Source organism: Natator depressus, chromosome 24 (assembly GCF_965152275.1).
Source record: "Natator depressus isolate rNatDep1 chromosome 24, rNatDep2.hap1, whole genome shotgun sequence".
NCBI classification, from domain to species: Eukaryota; Metazoa; Chordata; order Testudines; family Cheloniidae; genus Natator; species Natator depressus.
The window spans coordinates 6,407,225-6,428,509 of record NC_134257.1 but is presented as its reverse complement, the minus strand read 5'-3'; the positions used below and the strand labels follow the sequence as shown (position 1 = coordinate 6,428,509).

General features: G+C 53.8%; 1 protein-coding gene across 1 annotated transcript in view; it reads left to right on the top strand.

Moving 5' to 3' along the window:
• The window catches only part of SV2A (synaptic vesicle glycoprotein 2A), a 50,862-nt gene extending 35,105 nt beyond the window's left edge, over positions 1–15,757 (top strand). Inside the window, exons 7-13 of the mRNA XM_074938650.1 lie at positions 565–675; positions 1,790–1,878; positions 7,657–7,821; positions 8,523–8,656; positions 10,556–10,759; positions 11,854–12,013; positions 14,985–15,757. Coding sequence (XP_074794751.1) covers positions 565–675; positions 1,790–1,878; positions 7,657–7,821; positions 8,523–8,656; positions 10,556–10,759; positions 11,854–12,013; positions 14,985–15,168 — 1,047 coding nt within the window. The 3' untranslated portion in view covers positions 15,169–15,757. The remainder of the gene's footprint in view (positions 1–564; positions 676–1,789; positions 1,879–7,656; positions 7,822–8,522; positions 8,657–10,555; positions 10,760–11,853; positions 12,014–14,984) is intronic.
• The last annotated feature ends 5,528 nt before the right edge of the window (positions 15,758–21,285 follow it).

Below are 21,285 nucleotides of genomic sequence, written 5' to 3'. Positions count from 1 at the left end.
AGGATGTGAGAGGGGGAGATTCATTCCCAATGCGAGGCACAAAGCCGTGCGGGGTGGGGGGAAAGGAGCGGGGCTGTGGGGGAGAAGACCCGAGGTGCTCCGCTTGGATTTGGTGTGATTAGTGTTTCCAGTGAGCCAGCGAAAGGTGGGTGGGGAGCCGTGGGAACTGTCGGGGCAGCAGAAGAGGGGGCGGGGGGTTGAGACGGGGTGTTTGGGGGCAGGAGAAGTACTGCAGGGACAGCCCAGTTCCCAAGCCGGGAGAGGTCACCTCCCTGCTGGGGTGAGGCCCCGGCTCTCCAGTCTGCATTGCTGCGGCAGCAGGGGCAGAGATCGGGGTGCAACCTGGCACCAGTTCCCCTGGCACGGGGCGATGGGTCTTCGGCTGGTCCGAGGCCCCATGCTGGAGGGGCTGGACCGGTTGACGTCTCCGCCCTCTGAGCTTCCTATGGCCTGTGCTTTATCCCTGTCCTGCCATGCCTGGCGTCGGGCCCCACCCTGTGCCAGGGGAATGTCCCCATTCTGCCCCACGCCGCCGGTAACCTCGTCTTCCCTCCCGCCTCGCAGGTCACCCACATCAAAACCATCAAGCAGGAGGACGAGCTGATCGAGATCCAGCTGGACACCAGCACCTGGTACCGGCGCTGGATGGTTCGGATCCTGAACCTCTTGCAGCAGGTAGGGCCGGCCCCTGGGTGACCGGGACCTTGTCATAAACCCAGGAACTCAGGGGCCAATTCCACCCCTGGTCTGAGCTACACCGGGGCTGGATTCAGGCCAGAGGACGGCTCCACCCAGCCAGAATACTCCCCCAGCACGGCCAAGAGCCATGTGAGGCACTTGGCCCTATGTGCTGGGCCCTGGGGGGAAGCGGGGTCCTCCCTCCCCCAAGATGACCAGCTTTATCAGGACGTGCCAGGCAAGCTCACAGCCTGGCAGGACTTGTATGGCAACTCTTCGGGGGTCAGCGGTCAAAGCTGAGTGACACCTTGCAAAGTGAAGGGGATTTGCCCAGCGCGGGGCGGGGTGTGTGTCACGACCCCGCTGCCCCTCGGCTCCTGTGCCCAGAGATCCGAGAGCACTGGTCCCACTGCGACCTGGATGTGGTCCCCGTCCCCTCAGGGGGTGATTCGGGCTGGATTTGAACCCGCAGCCGAGCGTTCTCCAAGCCCGAAGAGGGGGGTCATCCCCGGCCCTGTGTGGCAGGCGTTGGGGGTATTGGGGGGAGCGTCCTTGGTGGCACTGCAGCTGGGGGCTCCTGTAACACACAGACCAGCATGGCAATATCCGGGATCTCCCCCTGCTCCCTGCCTGTGGCCTTTCCCCGGCACCCACCCCGAGCTGGAACGATCCGCTCCAATGGGCTCCAGCCGGGCAGCTTTGCCGTGCCCGAGCAGGGAGGGGGACGCGGACGTGCCCAGCCGGGTCTCGAGGGCTGGGCACCTGGCTCATGGGGTAGGGAGTCCCTTACCAGTGTCCTAGTGCGCCCCCCCACCCCCCTCCGGCCCTGCTCTGCCAAAATCAATGGGGATTCCTGGGGGGTGGGGTCTGCACCCCAGCCCTCTCTGTGCCCATCCCAACCCCCCCGTTGGCCCCTGTCAATGCACATGCATCAGTTCGCCCCATCTGCTGCTGTATTTCTCTCCGTCTCTGTCTTCTTCCTCCATCGTGCCCCCCCATCCCCAGCTGCCCCTGCTGGGAGCTGGGCATGTCCCCGTCTGTGCCCATCCCCCAGCAGAGCTGGCGTGGCGGTGAGTGGTCCCTTCACGCGCCCCGTCTCTCCCGCCTTCAGGTCTGGAGCAACTTCCTGCAGTGCTTTGCTCCCGAGTACCGGCGCGTCACGCTCATGATGATGGCTGTGTGGTTCACCATGTCCTTCAGGTGCGATGGGCGCGGGGACCCCGGGGGAGGGGAGGGGGAGGGGCCGGAAAGATGATTTCGGCCCCAGTGTTGTCTGCTCTGTGTGACTTGCTGGGTCTGTTTCTTCCTGGCTCTGCTCCCAGTAGGGGAGGGGATTGGCCAGGGTCTCCTCTGAGCCACAAATTATCCCGGGCTCAGTGATGCTTCCCCTTTGCATGGCGCGAAGGCCACAAAGTGCTTTGCAAAAAGTGGAGGAATCCCGTTATGCCCATGCGACGGCCAGGGAAACTGAGGCATGGAAGTGAGGGGGAAGTGACTCCCCAAAGGTCAGGCAGGGTGTCAGTGGTAGAGACAAGAGCGCAACCCAGGAGTCCTGCCTCCCAGCCCCAACCCTGCTCTAACCTCTTGGCCCCACTCCACACAGAGCTGGGACCAAAACCCTGGAGTCCTGGCTTCCAGCTCCCCTCCCACACTCTAACCCCTAGACCCCGCTCCCCACACAGAGCTGGGAACAAAACCCTGGAATCCCGAGTCCCTGTCCCCTGCTCTAACCACTACACATACTGTCTCTGTTAGGGAGAGATGGTCACGCCCTGGTGTAGATCTTGTGAGGGATGCGAGTATAATCCATGCAGCCTGAAGGAGGGGGACATAAGATGTTGCCGCTGGGAAGGGGAATGGGGCGTGCCCAGGGAAGGGATTAATACAATGTGGTTGATGGGGATTTTCCAGCAGCTGGGTATCGACGTTCCCCTGAGCCACTTTGGTGCCTTATCAGACCCCCGCCCCACCCGCTGTAGGGTTGGTGCCCAGGGTCAGAGGACAGGTCTGCAATCCAGAGGGGGCACGCGCCCCCTGCTCGTGCTGCCTGGCTTCGCATGAGGTCCTCCGTGCGCGTCCCTTCTCCCGAGCTCCTTCTGCAGCAGCCAGTCGGCGCCGTGCTGTGGTCGGCAGCGGGTCATGCCCAATGGGCTGGCGTCAGCCGCGGCTCTGGTTAGGGCCAGCAGGAGAGCGGCTTTTTCAGTTCTCCGGCGGCTCCGAAAAAAGTGTGTCCGGGGGAGGGGGAGGGGAACTGTTTGGGGTAGAACCGAAAATGAAACTTTTCTAACTTTTCGGCAAATCGAAAACTTGGGGAAAAAACCCCAACAGAGCATTTCAATCTGGGTTGGCTCCTGCCTTGAATGCGGGGAGGTGGAGGAGTGTGAGCATCGGGGCGGGGGCAGCTGGGCTGGGGGGTGGGGGCTGAGATCGGGGCAGCAGCATTCTGTCCTTGCTGGGGTCTGGGGAGCTGGGGCCGGGGCTGAGAAAGGAGCTGTGATAGTCAAGGGGCTGATGAAGATTCCAGCACCTCTCAGGCTGAGGTAACATTTTCAGGGCCTAAACTCCTCGGGCCAGATCCTCAGCTGGTGTACATCGGTGCGGACACAGCGGAACGAGGCCGATACACCCTGGCTGGGGTTCTGGCCCAGCAACTCCTCTGGAGCGGTGGCCAATTTACACCAGCTGGGGATCTGAGTCCAGATCCTTAAAAGTATTTAGGCGCCTAGCTCCCCTTGATTTCAGTCTTGTCATCGCTGTGATTAAATATTTCATTGACTTTAATGTACATGGAGCAATTACCAGCATCATAAGGAGAATCAAAGGCCACCAATTTGCACAGCGGCCCTGCGAAGACAAATCTTCCTCCTTGGCTTTTTTGGGACAAATGAGCTCAGCTGCCGATATCGGCCGAGGCCGCGGGGAGCCAGTGAGGGCTCCAGTCAGGAACCGTGTCTCTGTAATTGATCTCTGCAAAGTCCTGTCAGTTGGAGCTGGCAGCGAGGTGATTGTCATGGCATTCCTCTTGTGCAATCAGGGTCTTGCTTGCGGGCGCAAAGGATTGAGTGTCTTGCTCCTGTTCTAATTCAAGTTAACTGATTGCCAATTAACTTTAGCAAACTGATCTCTGGACTACTCTGCTAAAGCGTGTTACAGGACAAGCGTGGGTCCGTTATTGAGATGGTTGGATAATTGCTGAGGCCGTGTTCGCGGTGAGCAACACACCAAGGAATTGGGTGCTGAGTGCTTGCAGCTCCCATGAAATCCACCCGCTGGGCATCTCTGCAAACGGGGCCACAGGCTGTCCTATTCCTGCTGGCGGGACGTCCCCATGCGTTTGCTGCGGGGGCCATGTCGCTTTGATGCGACTGGTCAGTTGGGTCACATGGTAGCACGTCTTTTCTTCGATTGGATGAGCGAGCATAAAGGCTCCCAGTGCAGACATGGGGGGGTAATCGATTATTTTTTGTCAAGGTCCAAATTTCTTGGTCAAGGTATGGTCAAGGTCCAGACTCCAGAGGAAATTATACAAAAATATTAACCATAATGGTGGTAATGAGTAAATAAAAAGATTTTGGTGCCTGTTCAAAAGCATCTGGCAGTCCGGCTTTGGCTCGTCTGCCTATTGCCTACTCCTAGGCGGGCAGGGTGAGGAGAGAGGATGGGAGTCAGAGACCCTCCTCACCATGACCCTCCAGTCTCCTCTCAGTCGGAGAGTTCAGATCCGCCTCCAGAACGCCACGTGCTGACCCAAACCAAGACATTTCCCCGCCCTATTGCTGCCAACAAAGGGGGATGGTGCTCACCTGGCCCCGATTCTCCTTGGCGATGTACAGTGGCTTTGTGTGACGGTAGCTCCCCCATCCCCTGGGCCCACAGCAAGCTCTGGCTCCAAACATCGCTCGTTCTGGTTGGCTTCAAACAAATGAACCGACCCCCTCCCTATGAGCCAGGATCCCCCTGGTGCCGTGCCACTCTCGCTGTGCTCCCCAGCCCCCAGCTAACAAGTCCAGACTCCAACCACGTTCCCTCTGCCTCCCATCCAGCCCGTCGCCCCCACTCCCAGGGCACTGCTGAGCCTTCCCCCCTACCCCTGGCTCGAATGCTGTGCTTCCTTGCCAGACGCTATTCGCTCAGTGTGGGATCCATCTCGCTCACAGAATCCGCCCTCCTCCTCCCCTGCCAGCTGCTATTCCCAGAACAGGATTTCACGCTAGGTTTAGCTGCTGTCAGAAAGGCTGAGGGGTGGGGAGGGGGGATGTTTCAGAATGGGGGAGGGGGCGGCAGGGCTATTTGCCGCACTCCTTGACTTTCCCGGCACAGGCCCGGTGCAGCCCGAGCCCTGCCAAAGCTCTTACGCTCCACCTACAGCCGGACGGGCCTCCCCCAGGAGGGAGCTGTGCACAGGGAAAACTGGGAAAGCCGTGCTAACAATGAAAAGCCTTTTCTGCAGCCGCGAGACTTGCTAGGCTGTGGAATAGTCTCTGGCGGAGAGGCGGTGGCTTCCCCGTCGCGTGGGGATTCGCCATTCACGCCCAAGCAGCCCCACTGAGTTTAGCGGCCACAATTTGGCTCTGTGGCTGCTGTAGTTAACCGGCTTCTCTGTTTTCGGCCACCTCAGCAACAGGGCCGTGCAACCGGGGTAGGGTGTCTTGTATCAGAGGGGGCTTGTATCCCAGCACAAAGCCTACAGGGCTGGATCACATCACGTAAAGCCCCACAGAAGTCAGTCGGGTTGTCCAGGGTCTGTCTGTCTGTCTATCTATCTATCTATCTATCTATCTATCCCCATACACCCCCTCTATCTATCTATCTATCTATCTATCTATCTATCTATCTATCTATCTATCTATCTATCTATCCCCATACACCCCCTCTATCTATCTATCTATCTATCTATCTATCTATCTATCCCCATACACCCCCTCTATCTATCTATCTATCTATCTATCTATCTATCTATCTATCTATCTATCCCCATACACCCCCTCTATCTATCTATCTATCTATCTATCTATCTATCTATCTATCTATCTATCCCCATACACCCCCTCTATCTATCTATCTATCTATCTATCTATCTATCTATCTATCTATCCCCATACGCCCCCTCTATCTATCTATCTATCTATCTATCTATCTATCTATCTCCATACACCCCCTCTATCTATCTATCTATCTATCTATCTATCTATCTATCTATCCTCTTTTGAAAATTAAGAAGAAAGCCTATTAACTCCCCATATGTTGGCAGAAGGCGGGAGCGTGATCCAGTGGCTGGAGTTGGAGCCTGGAGATGGATCAGGACTCCTGGCTTCTGTGTCTGGGAGGGAATTTGCTCCCGTGACTATAGTGTAGGGCTAGGAGTCAGGACTCCTGGGTTCTATTCCCGGCAGTGTTATTGACCGCACCTTGGGAAGGACTTCAGGAAGACTCTGGAATCTAGTAGCTGTCCTTGGTGCTGAAGCATGGAGCTCAGTGCAGAGAATCTGCCATGAGAATTGCTGCAGGAAAGGCCATTTCTTTCTCCCCTTCCCTCCCCCCTTTTTCTCTGAACACCCCAAGGGCCCCCAGCTATGCAGGGGTCAGTACATTTTCCTGCTGTCTTTAAGCCAACATTACAATCAGCGGGGGGCTCATCTGACTGGTTCAGGGGTCAGTGGGTGGAGGGGGCGGGGGGCCAAGCATGCCCGGCTGGTGCCTGTGCTCTGGATACACAAAAGATCCCAATCTACAGGGCTGCACTCTTGATGAGCATGCCCGCCCCTCCGCCCCCACAACCCAGCACCTATTTATTTATGCACACCCCACCGAGCCCAGAGACCTCCTCCCAGCACTGGCCATCCCCCAGTGCAGGGAGAGCCAGGTGCACACCTTTCTATGGGGCAACTATGGGGCCTTCAGGCAGCTAGTTCAAATCCAGCCTTGGATGGCAGAGAGCAACAAGTGTTTGGGGAAAAGGCTTGGTGGGTTTGAGCCCAGATTTAGGGGTGGAGCTCCCCAGTCACAGCCAGCCCCTTGTGGGCAGCCTCAGGACAGAGGCCAAAGACAGAATGGTCCATGGAGAATGGATGCCCGCAGAGGCATGCTGTCAGGGCAGCATGCTGGGATAGGTTGCCCTGCTATTAGCTGAGATTTGAGAACCAGATCCAGCACACATTGGAGATAGAGCCCAGGACTGGGACGCGAGAGACCTGGGTCCCTCATCTGATACTTAGATTGTAAGTCAAGCTGGTTGGGAATTTTTCTGAGAAATGTTTTTATGCAAAAAAAAAAAAAAAATTGCAGATTCACGGAAACCAAATCGTTCTGCAGGAAAGGGGCGAGCTGACGAATTGCCCAGCTGGGAGAAAACCCTCAGAAGGATCAAAATGGGATGTTTCAACCTTTTTGAAACCAAAAGTTTAGTTTCCAGTTGGAAACGACTTTTTGTTTGGAAATTTAACTTAATTTATACTTTTAAAAAAGTTTTTAAAAAAGAAAAACAAACAGGTCAAAATGGAAATGAAGCATTTCAAAAGGATCAAAATGAAGCAGTCTGAGTGACCTGAACCGCAGGGGTTTTGGGGTTTTTTTTCAGTGTGTGAAAAAAAATTGAGATTTCATCTTTTCATCCTGAGTTGAGACCGGAACATTTTTCAAAAATCTCCCAGGAAACCATTTCCCGCCCAGCGCTAACTGTGAGTGCCTTGGGGCAGAGCCTGAGTTTTGTTCCTTCTTTGTACAGCTCCTAGCACCCTGGGCTCCTGTCCCATGACTGAGGGTCCTCGTGCTACCATAATGCACCTAATAGCAGTGCACAGCACGAAGCACACTGGGCACCTGCTCCATGACTTAGGGTGCTAGTGCTACCATAATGCACCTAATAGCAATAACAATGTACAGCTCCTAGCACAATGGGGTCCTAGTACATGACTCAGGATCCTAGCCACTACAGACAATCAGTACTGATCTCTCCCTCTCTCTCTCTCTCTCTGATAGTTACTACGGCTTGACAGTCTGGTTCCCAGACATGATCAAGCATTTACAGAACATCGAATATGCCTCCCGCACCAAGCTCTTCACCCGCGAGAAGGTGGAACACTTCACCTTCAACTTTACCCTGGAGAACCAGATCCACCGCAACGGTGAATACTTCAATGACAAGTGAGTAGTGGGTCGTCCCTTCTCACCCCCAGGGCACTTAGCCAGAGCCCTCTTTGACCCTTGTGAGATGGGCTGAGGCGCTGGGGCGGAGAGCGGGGGGGCGTGCTCACGGAAAACAACCAGGCATCCCTATACTGGGCAGAGCCTGCAAAGACATTGGGAGGTTGGTGGGGTCTAACATGGCCCCGTGGTTGCAGAGAATGGGCAGCATGTGCCTGCGCTGGGGGATAGCGAGCCTGGCCAGTGCTGGGAAGAGGTCTCTGGGCTCGAGAGGAGGGGGGTGCATAAATAAATAGGTGCTGAGGGAAATGCAGCCAGAACCTCACCAGGAGTGCAGCCCTAGAGGTTGGGATCCTTTGTGTATCCAGAACATGGGCATCAACAGGACAAGCTTGAACCCCCACCCTACCACACACCAACCCCTACCTTTACGGACCCCCAGAGTCCATGCAAGCCTTGAGTTATCTGCTGTGCCAATTGCAAATACTTAATTAACTCCCAATTGTGGCTACTCATCCAATAGGGACTGAACTGAGACCCACCAAACTCATTGCACAGAAGGGTCACCGAACATCCAGTGTCTGGCTTAGCAGGTCCAGAAACCATTTTTGTTCCCCCGTGATGGAGGGAGACCCACACGTCCCACACCCCTTATCTCAGTCGCTCTTGGGTCGCTCACTCCCCGGGTTCATCCCTGGTAGGTTCATCGGCCTCAAGCTGAAATCCGTCTCCTTTGAGGACTCCCTGTTTGAGGAGTGCTACTTCGAAGACATCACCTCCAGCAACACCTTCTTCAAGAACTGCTCCTTCATCTCCACTGTCTTCTACAACACAGGTAACTTCCTGCTGCCCCGTAACAAGTCGATGGGCCATCTAGACCAGTGGTTCTCAACCTGGCCCAATCAGCACAGAGCTGCAGCCCATGTGACATCCTCAGGGCCATACAGATAGTGTAGGATGCGGCCCACAATGGTAAATAGGTTGAGACCCACTGAGACAGTACCAGACCCACTGGGCCACATTGACTCACTGGCTTTTAGGTTATGTCTTCACTGCAAAGGTCTGTTCTGAACTTGGGTTCACTGACTCAGGGTAACATAGCAGTACAGCCATGGCAGTTTGGGTCAGCAGCTCAAATTCAAGTTTACAGGGCAGCCAGGGACTGAACTTGAGACACGAAGCGCAGTTGAAAGCCAAGTTGCCGTGTCTTCACTTCTATTTGAACCCGAGTTAGCTAATGTGGGTTAGTTAACCCATGTTAAGGACACACCGTATTTTGCAGTGTAGACATGCCCTTAGAGACAGGCTGAAATCTCCAACACTGGACCTTGCTGGCTAATAGTATACCTCATAGGGGAGGTTCCTTCCTGACCGGCCAGCTGGAGGTCAGCTTGTGCCATGGAGCATGAGGATTAATAGCCCTTGTGTTCACTAGCCTAACCAGCGCAGATGCTGCATTTGGGGTCCCTTGAAGGGGAGGGCAAGCGACATGAATGTGATGGGGGAACAAACAGGGGGCCTGATTCTCCACTGCCCTGCCCCCATCAGCAGCCATTTACACACACTGATGCAAAGGGGGTGTAAAATGCTACCAGGCAGCATCTGGGAACCACTTTGCACTGATGGAAATGGCTGGGCAAGGTTCAGGGCGGAGAAGGATTGGGCCAGGGCTGTTTTGTTTTAGGGCCTTAATTCGCCACCCGGCCCTCTGTGGGGCTAGAGATTGCTGCACTTGCTGTGAGGCTGCTGCTCAATATCCTCTGGGCCGTGCTAATTAGCTGCTTCGCGGTGACTCAGCACTGAATAGACTCTGATGGGCTTTGCGAGGGGAGCCCTAGACAACGAGAGATCAGGCAGCTGGAGCTGCTAACCCACGTATTTTCTGAAAGGCATCAACAAACGCTGTTGAAGGGGGAGCAAACAGCTGGTAAATTTATCCCCCCACCCCAAAAAAGCCATCTTCACCTGGGACAGACGCTGCTCCAAGGCTGGCCCTGTGTGCGCGAACAAATGACCATTCGTGACTTCTGTGTCCAACCCTCCATGTATTGCAATGTCGCACTGATTGATTCTGCCCTCTGGTGGGTTGGACCTAGCCATTAAAACCCAGGCACCCGGCTGTTCATATTGATTAAGAATCCCTGGGCTGGTCTGCAAAACACAAAAGTGTTAGTCCCGGTCAAGTTCCCCTTGATTAATGACACCCTGGTGGCTTCCAGTTCCCCTGCATTTCTATCTCCACTCCCAGCACTGCTGCATGCTGTTGAAAAGCCTCTGTGTTCCACTTCAGAGGGGGCTGCATTTCAGTGGGGGGTTAGCAATCCCTGTGAAGCGTTGCTGTGTAGTCCCTAAACAGCAGCCGTGTTCTGTCCCAGAGGTGGCTGCTTTTCAGTGGTGGGTGGGTGTCAGTGTGCAGCATTGCGGTGAGGCCGCTGAACAGCAGCCATGTTGCATATCAGAAGTAGTTTGCTTTTCGGTGCTGGGTCCATCCATTAAGCAGCAGCTGTGGTCCAACCCAGAGGTGGCGTGGCTGCATTGCAAAGCTGGGAGAGCATCCTTGCGCAATGCTGATGTGTGGTCGTTAAATAGCAGCTGCGCTCCACCTCAGAGGCGGCTGCCTCTCAGCCCATCTTCCCCCATCCCCCAGTGCTTGGTGGGATGGGCAAACAGCCTGCCAATTGCTCTGTAGCTCAGTGCAAGGCCATGCCCAGTGTCGTCTTCTCCCTCTCCACAGACCTGTTTGAGTACAAATTCATCAACACCAAAATCATCAACAGCACCTTCCTGCACAACAAAGAAGGCTGCCAGCTGGACTTCAGCGACGACAACAACGCCTACATGATCTACTTTGTCAGCTTCCTGGGCACCCTGGCCGTGCTGCCGGGGAACATTGTCTCGGCCCTGCTCATGGACAAGATCGGGCGCCTCCGGATGCTGGGTGAGGGGCGGGGATGCTGTCTGGGGACTGGCGGGGGGAGTGGTGGTGGCAGTATGGGGGTATGGATAGTCTGTTCCTTCTGCACTGATCCCCCTGTAGACCCTGGCTGCAGGAGCAAAAATTGACCCCTGCCCCTTTAATCCAGCTTCCCTGTGGCTTGAAGTTGCAGCTGCCCCCTGCTGGCTAGAGAGGGTCTCACCCCTTAACAGAGTCCCCAGGCTGGCTGCATGCCTCCTTGGGAGAGCTGGGAAGGAAAGGTTTCCCCAGCCCATGAGAATTTTTGAGATTTCAAAGTTTTCCCCCCATCCAAATTCGGGACGAAAATTTGAAATCTTAAAAATTGTCCCGCACTGAAAATCGGAATATTTTCTTTCCGAAGCCGGTCAGTGACACATTATGTTTCGATCGTTTCGAAATGTTTGGTTTTTATTTCCACCTCTTCTCTTTTGAAAATATGGGTGTTTATCATCAACGAACAATGTTTCCAAATGAAAAGTCCTTTTAAGCTGAAAGACAGAGCTCCACAAACTGTTTGAAATGGGAAATTCATCGGATCTGACCCGTTCCCAAGAACAGGTTCAATGAATCCATTTTCCTACCGAAAAAGAAAAAAAAAAAAGTTGAGTTGAAAAATTCCCAACTGGCTCTATTCCTTGGCTGATGCTTGAACTGGACCCTTTTGGTCCATAGGCATCAGCCGTTCCCACTGAAACTTTCCCAGGGGAAACTTCTCCATGCAGAGCAGGGGCACAGCTAGGATTTGCAACCCTGCACCATTCGGGCCAGCTGCCCCAGCTGCCTCTTGTAGCCAGAGGGCCTGGCAGAATTGCAGAGTCAGTGGTTTTTGCACCGGCAGAACGAAGGAGCAAAGAGGAAGCTGGTGAGAGATGGTGGATAAGGCAGGGAGGCTGCAGAAGAGAAGGGCCTTGCACTGGGTTGTGCAGAGGGGATAGTCAGGAGGCCTTGCAGGACCGATGGAGGCTGATGCATAGGAGAAGGCTCTTGCACCAGGCGGGTGATGCTGGCTCTGACCAGGTATGGTTCCAGCGAGGCCTGTAACCGCACCTAACACGCCTCTCCTCATCCTGCTGCAGCCGGCTCGAGCGTGATGTCGTGCATCAGCTGCTTCTTCCTGTCATTCGGGAACAGCGAGTCAGCCATGATTGCCCTGCTCTGCCTTTTCGGGGGGGTCAGCATCGCCTCCTGGAACGCCTTGGATGTGCTGACGGTGGAGCTTTACCCCTCAGACAAAAGGTACAAGTCCCCGCCTCCGTTAGCCACCCAAGGCAGAGCAAGTCCTGATCCTGGGACACCCAGTTCAGACATGGGCTGGTCCCATGAAGCCACCTCGGGGTGGCTGAGAAGGAGGAATCCTGGGTCACCACCGCAATCTGGTAGCTTTGGGGACACAATGCAGTAACGATAAATACTTGTTAGGGCTCGAAGGACCCTGCATGTTGGGGGGAGGGAAGGTGGCCCAATGGCTAAAGCAGAATGACTGGGAGTCAAGACTCCTGGGTTCTAGTCCCAGCCCCAGGAGGAGTGTCTAGTGGTTAGAGCAGAAGCCACTAAACTTAATTTTGCTGGAAAATGCCAATGTGGCAGAGTGAAATCTTGAGCCAAATGAGCCACAGATTTGACCATACCTTTGTTGAACGCCAGCTCTAGGGGACAGAGACACAAAGACCAGAGTTCCCCTGGCTCCCCCCCCCCCCCCGGCTCTGTGGGATGAGCAGCAATGCTCTGGCACTAGGGTGACCAGATGTCACGATTTCATAGGGACAATCCTGATATTTGGGGCTTTGTCTTCTATAGGCGCCTATTACCCCCAGCCCTTCTCCTGATTTTCCACACTTGCTGTCTGGTCACCCTCTCGGGTGCCTAGAGCTGAGGGCGATTCACAGAGAGGCAGTGTGGCAGGGCTCTTTGCCCCTCCAGCAGTGGGGTGGGAAGGTACTTGTCAATTTCACACGAAATTAACTAGAGCCTTCCCTGAGGGCAGCTGGAAAGCCAAGAAGTTCCATTTCAGTTTTTAACAAATGGAATTTTTCCTTAAGCCCGTTTCCATGAAAATTTCCACAGTTTTGACATTTCACCCTGCTTTGGGAGTGCACATTTTGATTAATAAGATTCAGACTTTTCAGCTTGGAAAAGAGACGACTAAGGGGGGGGGATATGATTGAGGTCTATAAAATCGTCTCGGGTGTGGAGAAAGTGAATCAGGAAGTGTTATTTACTCCTTCTCGTAACACAAGAACTGGGGATCACCCAACGACATTAATGGGCAGCAGGTTTGAAACAAACAAAAGGCAGTATTTCTTCACACAACGCACAGTCAACCTTTGGAGCTCTTTGCCAGAGGATGTCGTGAAGGCCAAGACTATGACGGTTCAAAAAAGAACTAGATAAATTCATGAAGGACAGGTCCATCAAGGGCTATTAGCCAGAATGGGCAGGGAGGGTGTCCCTAGCCTCTGTTTGCCAGAAGCTGGGAACGGGCGACAGGGGATGGATCACTTGGTGGTTACCTGTTCTGTTCATTCCCTCTGGGGCACCTGGCATTGGCCACTGTTGAAAGACAGGACACTGGGCTAGATGGACCTTTGGTCTGACCCAGTATGGCTGTCCTTATGTTCTTAAAACTGGACACATTTTCACAGAAAGGAAGCCCCCTTCCCCTCTTTTTCAGCCAGTTCTAGTCCCAGTTCTGGGTGGGGAGCGGTGTCTACTGGGCAGAGTAGAGCACTGGGGCACAGGACTCCTGGGGAGTCCTCTTCCCACCTCTGCCTCTGCCTGGCTGCACAGACTTGTCACTTCCTCTTGCTGTACCCCAGTTTTCTCCTCTGTGAATTGGACACTGACTGTAGATGGCATGGGTGCATTTGACTCCGAGAATGGGACCACTGAGGAAATTTTATGCCAATCCCAATAAGCCTGCCAGCTGGCATCCCCTGCATTTGCAATTGGCTCCCAACCCCTCTCCCTGGCCTGCCAATTTGTCCTGCCCCACCCCGAGATGCCAGGGGTTCCCCATAAACCTTTGTGCTTAGGGAAGGCCCACAAAGGATTCTGGGAGCACATCAACATTTGCATGCGGGGGGCAGGGGAGGGAGGCTGCTGCTTTGAGACTGAACATGGACAAGGTATTGTCAATGCAGGCAACTAGAGGGGCTCAAGGGCGCCACCTCCAGGCCAAGCCATGACGCCCATCCCTTTCACCTGGGGCTGTGAGTCACTGCAGCTGCCCCCTGCTGACACCGCTGATTGCAGGGGAGAAATCGCGCAGGCACAACTGATGCCCAGAGCTGCCAGGTTGGGCCTTGGCTGCCTGGAGGGCCCGTCACTGAGAGCGAAGGGCACTGATTCATGGGCGGCAGGAGGTGGTCTGGGCTGCCCTTGTGCCTGATCCATTTGTGCTCGGCTTTTTGCAGACCCGTAGGAAAAGGGGATCTTTGACTGCAGCTTGCCAAAGGCTGGAAGTAGACAGTAGGAAGGGAGAGGCGGGCAGGTGGCTGAGTACAGAAACTGGGGAGCTGCTCCAGGCATTAAGGCATTAAATGGACCAGACTTTGCTTTAGCAGGGGTTTGGGGGCTCCTGGAAGGAGGAGCCCCCCACACCCAGCAAGTCGGGGGGAATGGAAGCTGGGCCCTTGTGCTGACTAGAGGCGGGCTGCAGAGTTTGTAGCTAAAGTTAGAACGCAGGGACTGTCGTTGAAGCGTTTTACGGTAGCTTACACCAGACACCGGAGCTTTGTCGTAATCGGTGTTAAATACACCGGGGCGACTGATTTCCTGATAGAAAAATACATGCGAACAGCAGAGCTTTAAACAGAGTGTGTGTGTCTGTTGTGGGTAGCATCTGCGCCCCAGCTGAGTTCAGGGCCCCATTGTGCTGGGTGCTGTACATATATCGAGAGAGAGGCAGGCCTTGCCACAAAGCGCTCACAGTTGAAATGGCGAAAGGGTGTGAGGGGAAGGGACTTGGCTGATGTCCTGCAGTAGATCAGTGGCAGAGCCAGGAATAGAATGCAGGGGGTCTAGGTTCCCAGGCCACGAGGCTGACATGCAGTCAGATTACTCTGGACGGCTGCTGCTGTGACCCTGCTTGTTCTCCACCTTTTAGGGAGAAAGGGGCCATTAACCCCCCGTGCACACAGCAGCCTTCTCCCCCCGCCCAAACCCTTTAGCTCGCCCGTAACCTCAGCCTCTCTCCCCGCTTCTCCAGGACGACAGCCTTCGGCTTCCTCAATGCCCTCTGCAAGCTGGCGGCCGTTCTGGGCATCAGCAGCTTCACCTCCTTCGTCGGCATCACGAAAGCCGTGCCAATCTTGCTGGCCTCGACCGCGCTGGCCGTGGGCAGTTCGCTAGCGTTGAGGCTGCCGGAGACGCGGGGGCAGGTGTTGCAGTGAGTGGGGCGTACCCCGATTCTCCCCCGCTCCAGGGAGATTAGAGTTGTTAGACACTGTGAAATGTCTGATTTTCTGATTTTGATTATTTTATTTTTTCGCTCCCCCCTGGCTCCTCTTCCCTCTTTTTTCGGTGTCATTACGTGTGTGAGAATCGGCTCATTCATTGAGGGAGTTGGGGGGGGAGGGAATAAAACTTGACTGAGAAGGAGGGGGGGGAAATAACCTCTTTGCACTAAATTCAGGCTGGAAACGGCCCAGCCCCAGCAGTGTGAACTGACTAAATGGGCAGGCGCCAATTGACCTAGCTCCTGATCAGAGCTGGATGCTAGGGGCTAGGGCCAGCTCCTCAAGGGGACATCTAATGTCTAGGCACCCTGCCACGGGGCAGTAACCCGGAACCCCTCTGTGGCGCTGGCTCTAGGGTGTGTGCTGGTGAACACGTGATCCATTTAATTTTACACACGTGGGTGTAAACTGGTAGTACGTGCAATGTGTGCTCATGGATCTTGGCTGTGTAATATTCTCCAAATCCTCATTTATTTTTTTCATTGGGCACCTGTGGTGTGTGGAGAGCAACGCAACCCCCCCCCCCGCCCTCCCCACTTCCCTCCCCCCTGCTTTTTCGGGGCCCTTTGAGTCATATGTAAAGTAGCATCGATTTCAGGTGTTAACAAAGCATCCATTTCAAGCTTCTAAGCCAGGTTTGCAGGAGCAAATCGGCAGAGCTAAGTGGTTCTTCTGTGTCACGTGAACCGAATTTGAAATCCTGAGCGGCACGCGCCCTTGCATCATATCTCGCTGGTGTCACAAATGTCTGGTCAATCCACCCCAGGCGCGGCAGGCACACACCCCTGTCGGCTCTAGTGATATTGGGCATTCATACATTTTGCAGGCAGCAGGTCTAGGCTCTCATCGGCATGGCAGAGGCTGTGTCAGAGCAGCGGTTCCATCCTTGGCTCTGGTGGGTGGATTGTCCCAATGTGCTGTGCCTCAGTTTCCCCATCTGTAAAACAGGGATCATGATACTGGCATCCTTCTGTTGAGTGCTTTAGAGGAAAGGTGCTGTATGTGAGGGCAAAGTAGCATTCTTTTTTCTCCTTTGGACCCACATCAGCTAAGACATCCCTCTGTAACTGGACCGAATTTAACGCGCTAATCCAGGGCGATTCCCCTCTTCCAGTTATCCATTGCAGATGAACAAGACAGCAATGCTCGGTTTCTTTTAATATCGTTTATTCAGGGATTTTAAATGTTGTTTTTTCTGTGTGGGGGAGAAAATTTGACTTTGAAGCTTAAGGATTGTGGTGGTGGTTGTTTTTTTTTAATTCTCCCCAAGCCTCTCCCCACAGCGGCCATCCAGAAACACAGCTGGGGCTGGGGGGGTGGGGGGGTGGGAAGGGGTGTGATAGTAGCACCTGTGATTCCCCAAAATGAGATCAAGGCTCCACCGTGCTAGGCCAGCAGCCCAGCTGGCCTGAGAGTGACGCTAACCTCTGTCTTGTCTGTGGGTTGCTGCTCATTCCAATTAGGCGTTTCATGTATTTAATTCTGTAGCCGTCTGTCTCGCTGCCCTCCCCCCGTTCCTTGGTCGACACCAAGGTCTGGTCTACACTTAAAAGAAATTAGATCGACCCAGCTATGTCGCTCAGGGCCAAGAAAAATCTCGTACCCTGCGTGCCTTACTTAGGTTGACCTAACCCCAGAGGTAGCTGCTCCTAGGAAGAATTCTTCCATCAACCTAGCCCCAGCCTCTCAGGGAGGTGGATTGACCCCATTGATGGAACGTAATGGAACGCCCTGGTGCAGATGCAGCCTGTTGGCACCGGAAGGGGTTTTCCCATCCGTGTAAGAACGCCACCTCCTCGCACGCCGGTAGTGACGTCGATGGAAGCAGTCCTCCCACGCAGTCTTCCGCACGGCACGCAGGGCTGCCGATTTTTCATGTCCTCGACTGATGCAGCTGGCCTGGGGAGGGGTTGCATTTAGCATCAACCAGCAGGGGCGTTGGGTTGTAGATGTGGGAAAAGAGAGGAAAGACCATGAGTGCCTAGGGCTCTGTCCCATGTCTCAGCAGGCCCATGATTGTGTTTTGCTACCCCCCCCCCCACCTCCCGTCCTTTTCAGGAACGTTTGCCTATGAATTCACCCTCCGCCTCCAGATTTAATTAACTTGCACCCAGGCCTGCCCAGAGAAGGGGCCCTGATACGTCAGGTTCACTGGGGCCCACCTCCTCTGATTTCACCCCAGCTATAGACATTTTGGGAGCCCGCTGTGCTCGGGTCCCCAGGACAATTGTCCCTCTTCTCATTCCTACTCAGGAACAGCTGTGCAAGGGTGCAAACTATGCATCGAGCTCGGAGCAGAGGGGGATTTTTGTTGGGGGGGGGCTGCTCATTGAAGGGTGGGGCAGTTCCACCCCTTCAGACAGGTCTACCAGGGAAAATGGAGCAATGGCATCTCTTAACCATCAGGGCCACAGGGAGAGTAAGATCCTTGAAAATCTATTGCCTTGGATGGTTGCCAGAGGGAACCCCCCAGAGTCTGAGGGCAGCTAAAGCCAGGGGAGGATCAGAATGTAGCACTTAAGGCGCAATGGCTCCACGCAAGCGGGCTCTAATTTTGCAAAACCCAAGGCACCGCGCCTTGCTCATTAGAGGCGGGCCAAACCAGAGCCCCGAAGGCGCCCAGAGCCCTTGCCCCAGCTCCGGCTGGCTTTTCTTGCTTTCCTCTTTCCTGCTGCAGATGAAGGCAGAGCTAGGGCGGGAGGGGCAGTGCGGCTGCCCGGGGTTTGGCGTAAGATGCCTCGAAGATTTTTGCTCAGTGCATGTGTCCAGGACTCACTGGGCGAAGGTATTGCTCGGCTGAAGGAGCAGGGAGGTCAGAGGTAGTTAGGGGCCGCAGGGGGCTATTTTAAAGACACCCTATTGTGGGTTGCAAAGGCCCCACACTGATCAGCAGCGATGGGTGTTGGGTGAGAACAGCAACCTCGTTGTAGCAGCCATCTAGCGCCATCTATGAGCCCAGAGTGGAAGCACACCCTGGCCTCCTTCTCCCCTTAGGACCAATGTACGGTTTTTATTCCAAGGCCATTGAGTCAGCTGGGTGTCACATGCTGGCCCTTTAATTCTCTGTACTATAAAGCCAGCACTGTCCAGGAACCAGGAGGCTAAGAAGCTTTCTTGGGGGGGGGGGGCTCTCCTTTCGCGCACGCGCTGGTTGTAACTGAGAATTTAAATGTTCTTTAAAACCCCAGCTGACCTGAGGCAGATGTCTCAGCATCTGCCCCATCTTGTGGCTTGGAAACAATGAGGGGAGGATCCCTGCCGTGTCCTTTCTGCTGTCAGCAAGGGGGTGGAGGCACTTGAGTCTGTTCTGACCTGGTGCTGGAAGAGACACAAGCCCATTGCCTTGCCGAAGAGGGAGGCTTGAGCCCAGAAGGCAGGAGAGCGTTTTATGCACATTCACCCACTGAGGTCAATAAGATTTAAGCACGTGCTAGAGTGCGGGCCTAAAATCCGGATGGTGAGTGAGTTCCAACCCAGATCTTCAATTAACCTAACCCACCACTGAACGCTAACAAGCAGCAGGACCCCCAGTGGTGGTGTGGAAGGAAATAAGCTTTTTAAAACCAAATCTCTACCTTGCAGGGCGACAGTGCAATTCTTAATTTCAAAACATCATAATAATGCCCTGGGCTAAGTCTTTATGCTGCTCTCTGTTACCCTGGGGTAAATCTGGGAGTAAATCCCCACCATACCAGTCTAACAGAGCAGAATCTGGACTTCAAGGCAACTCTGATTGGAGGAAAGGGGGGAAAAATATCCAGGTTCTCTGGTTGTATTTTATAACCCATTTGCATAGCAAAGCCCACTAATTGTCACACTGTAGGTTAATCGCTCAATGGGCCCATGCAGGTTCCATGCTTTAATAGTTAGATGTGTCTCTTTATGTCATCATCTGAAGATCTGAACGGCGTGTGGTCCCCGGTGCCCATTAATCTAATTATAGCAGCTGGACACACACACAGCCAAAATTTTTATTTTAAACAAGGGATGAAATTGACCAGCACCTGTGTCGGTTTTGCTGGGGGTCTTTGGTGTAATGCGTACCAGCCGAGCTCCAAAACGGGGAATTAAATATCTTGCCTTCGCTGCAGAGCTAAACAGGGAAACACACTGTATGTGGGGAGGGGGCTGTCAGTTTAAGGTCACTTCGGTCTGCATTAGACACTAGAGCCAGGTCACCAATTTTACTCAGATGCGTAGAGAAGCGTGGTGTACACCAAGGGGGGAAACGTCCTGCTGTATCATTTTAAGCGAGAGTTGTATTTTTTTACATTTTAGGAGATATTTAAGAGTAGTATATTTTTCATTATTTATAATTTTATACCAGATCTCAGTTTCCCCTCCTCGCGCAAGCTTGGGACCAAGCATACATGAAAGGAAGCGTTTTTTGTGTCTCTCTTAGCTACCTAGCTCCCCAGCTGGGCTATCTGAGCACATCACAATGTCTAATGCTCACAGCCCTACCGTGCGACAAGTTACAGGTAGGGAAACTGAGGCACAGAGAGACAAAGAGTCTGTCTATCCTGTGATCAGAGGAGTGAGTGCGGCATGTGTCGACATAGCCAACCTTGCTGTGATCTCGCTCACTTGAATAACAATAGCAATAAAGCTGCAGCACCAGGGGCTGTACAAACCCACTCAGCCCCCGGACTGTGCTCTAGCCTTCACTGCTATCAGTGCTCCAGTTAGCTGGATTGGGCCTGTCTATCCACGCTGCAGTCATACCGCCGCAGGGAATGTAGACGTCCACTAAGTGACTTGCCCATGGTCACACAGGGAATCTGTGGCAGAGGTAGGAATTGAACCTAGCTCAGGCTCCCTAGCCCAGCTAGTACTCTAACCACTGAGCTATCCTTCCTCTGCTTCTCTGGCAGCATGAAAGGGCACAATGTTTCTTCCATTAACAAAGCTTAATTAAACAAAGGTGTCATCATTTATTACAAGCTAAGGATTTGCCCTGGAGAATCAGGGCCGCTGGCCAGGTGGAGGCCAGCAGTTTGAGAGTGATTTTTCATCCCGTGCAAAATGCTACGTGGACACAGTTCAGTTTACACTAGGCTTATTTGGGTTTAGCTTAGGCTGACTGAGAACAGGGTTAATGTAAACTGAACCAGCAGTATCCACACAAGGGTTTGTAGCACTTTAAGAACCAACTTACGTTAAACCCGTGCAGCTGCTATGTAAGAGCTGGGTATTGTTATTATCCAGGGTGTAGACAAGGCCAGGAGCCTCTGGGCCCAATTCTTCAGTGCCTCGTGCCTTGCATCATCATATACAGCTGGGTAAAAGGAACACATAGGGCCACTGCTCTGATGTGGTGGCACCGCACACCCATTTTGTCACTTGCGCAGTGGGTGCGCACCACTCCCTAGTGAGAAAAGTGGTGATTTGCACTAAGTGGCTGCACAAGGTGAAAGGAAAGAGTGAATCAGCCCCTGGGCCTCCCATGGTGGCTGCTAGCTGGGGGATCAGAGAAAGGACATGCATCAAGCACCTGTATGTAATGGGACAGAGAATTTCCTTCCTGACCCATGCAGCAATCATAGCTCCAGTTCTGAAGCATGACAGTTGATAGATGTTATTTTAGCAGCTAACCACAAGGTGACTGCTGGGTAGCCAGTCCCTTTAATAAAGGTACCAAAAGGCCAAGCACTATAGTAGGACAAAGGCCCCACCTAGGAGGAGGCTCAGATCAATCTACTGGTCCCAACTACGTTGGCTTTTCCACCCCACTGTGAATGGGGCCAGACTGGATTATGACCACATTGTAACCTGAGCCAGAAGGGAGCATGAGTGTTGCCCACAAAAGCTCATTTTAAAGGGCTGGTGTAGATGGGAGATTAGAAAACTTGTCAGCTAGGCTGCAGCATCAGGACCACCAATGCAACCTGCTCCAGTGAGGAAGGGCTGCAAGGCCCAGTTGATCATCAATGTTTCCCTATCCTAACCAGGCTGCGTTTGCCTCCCTCCAGCGGATCGGCAGGAGCGCTTGACTCATGGCTGCCTTAGCAACGAAGGGGACTGATTTTTAGAAAGATTTAACTCGAGACC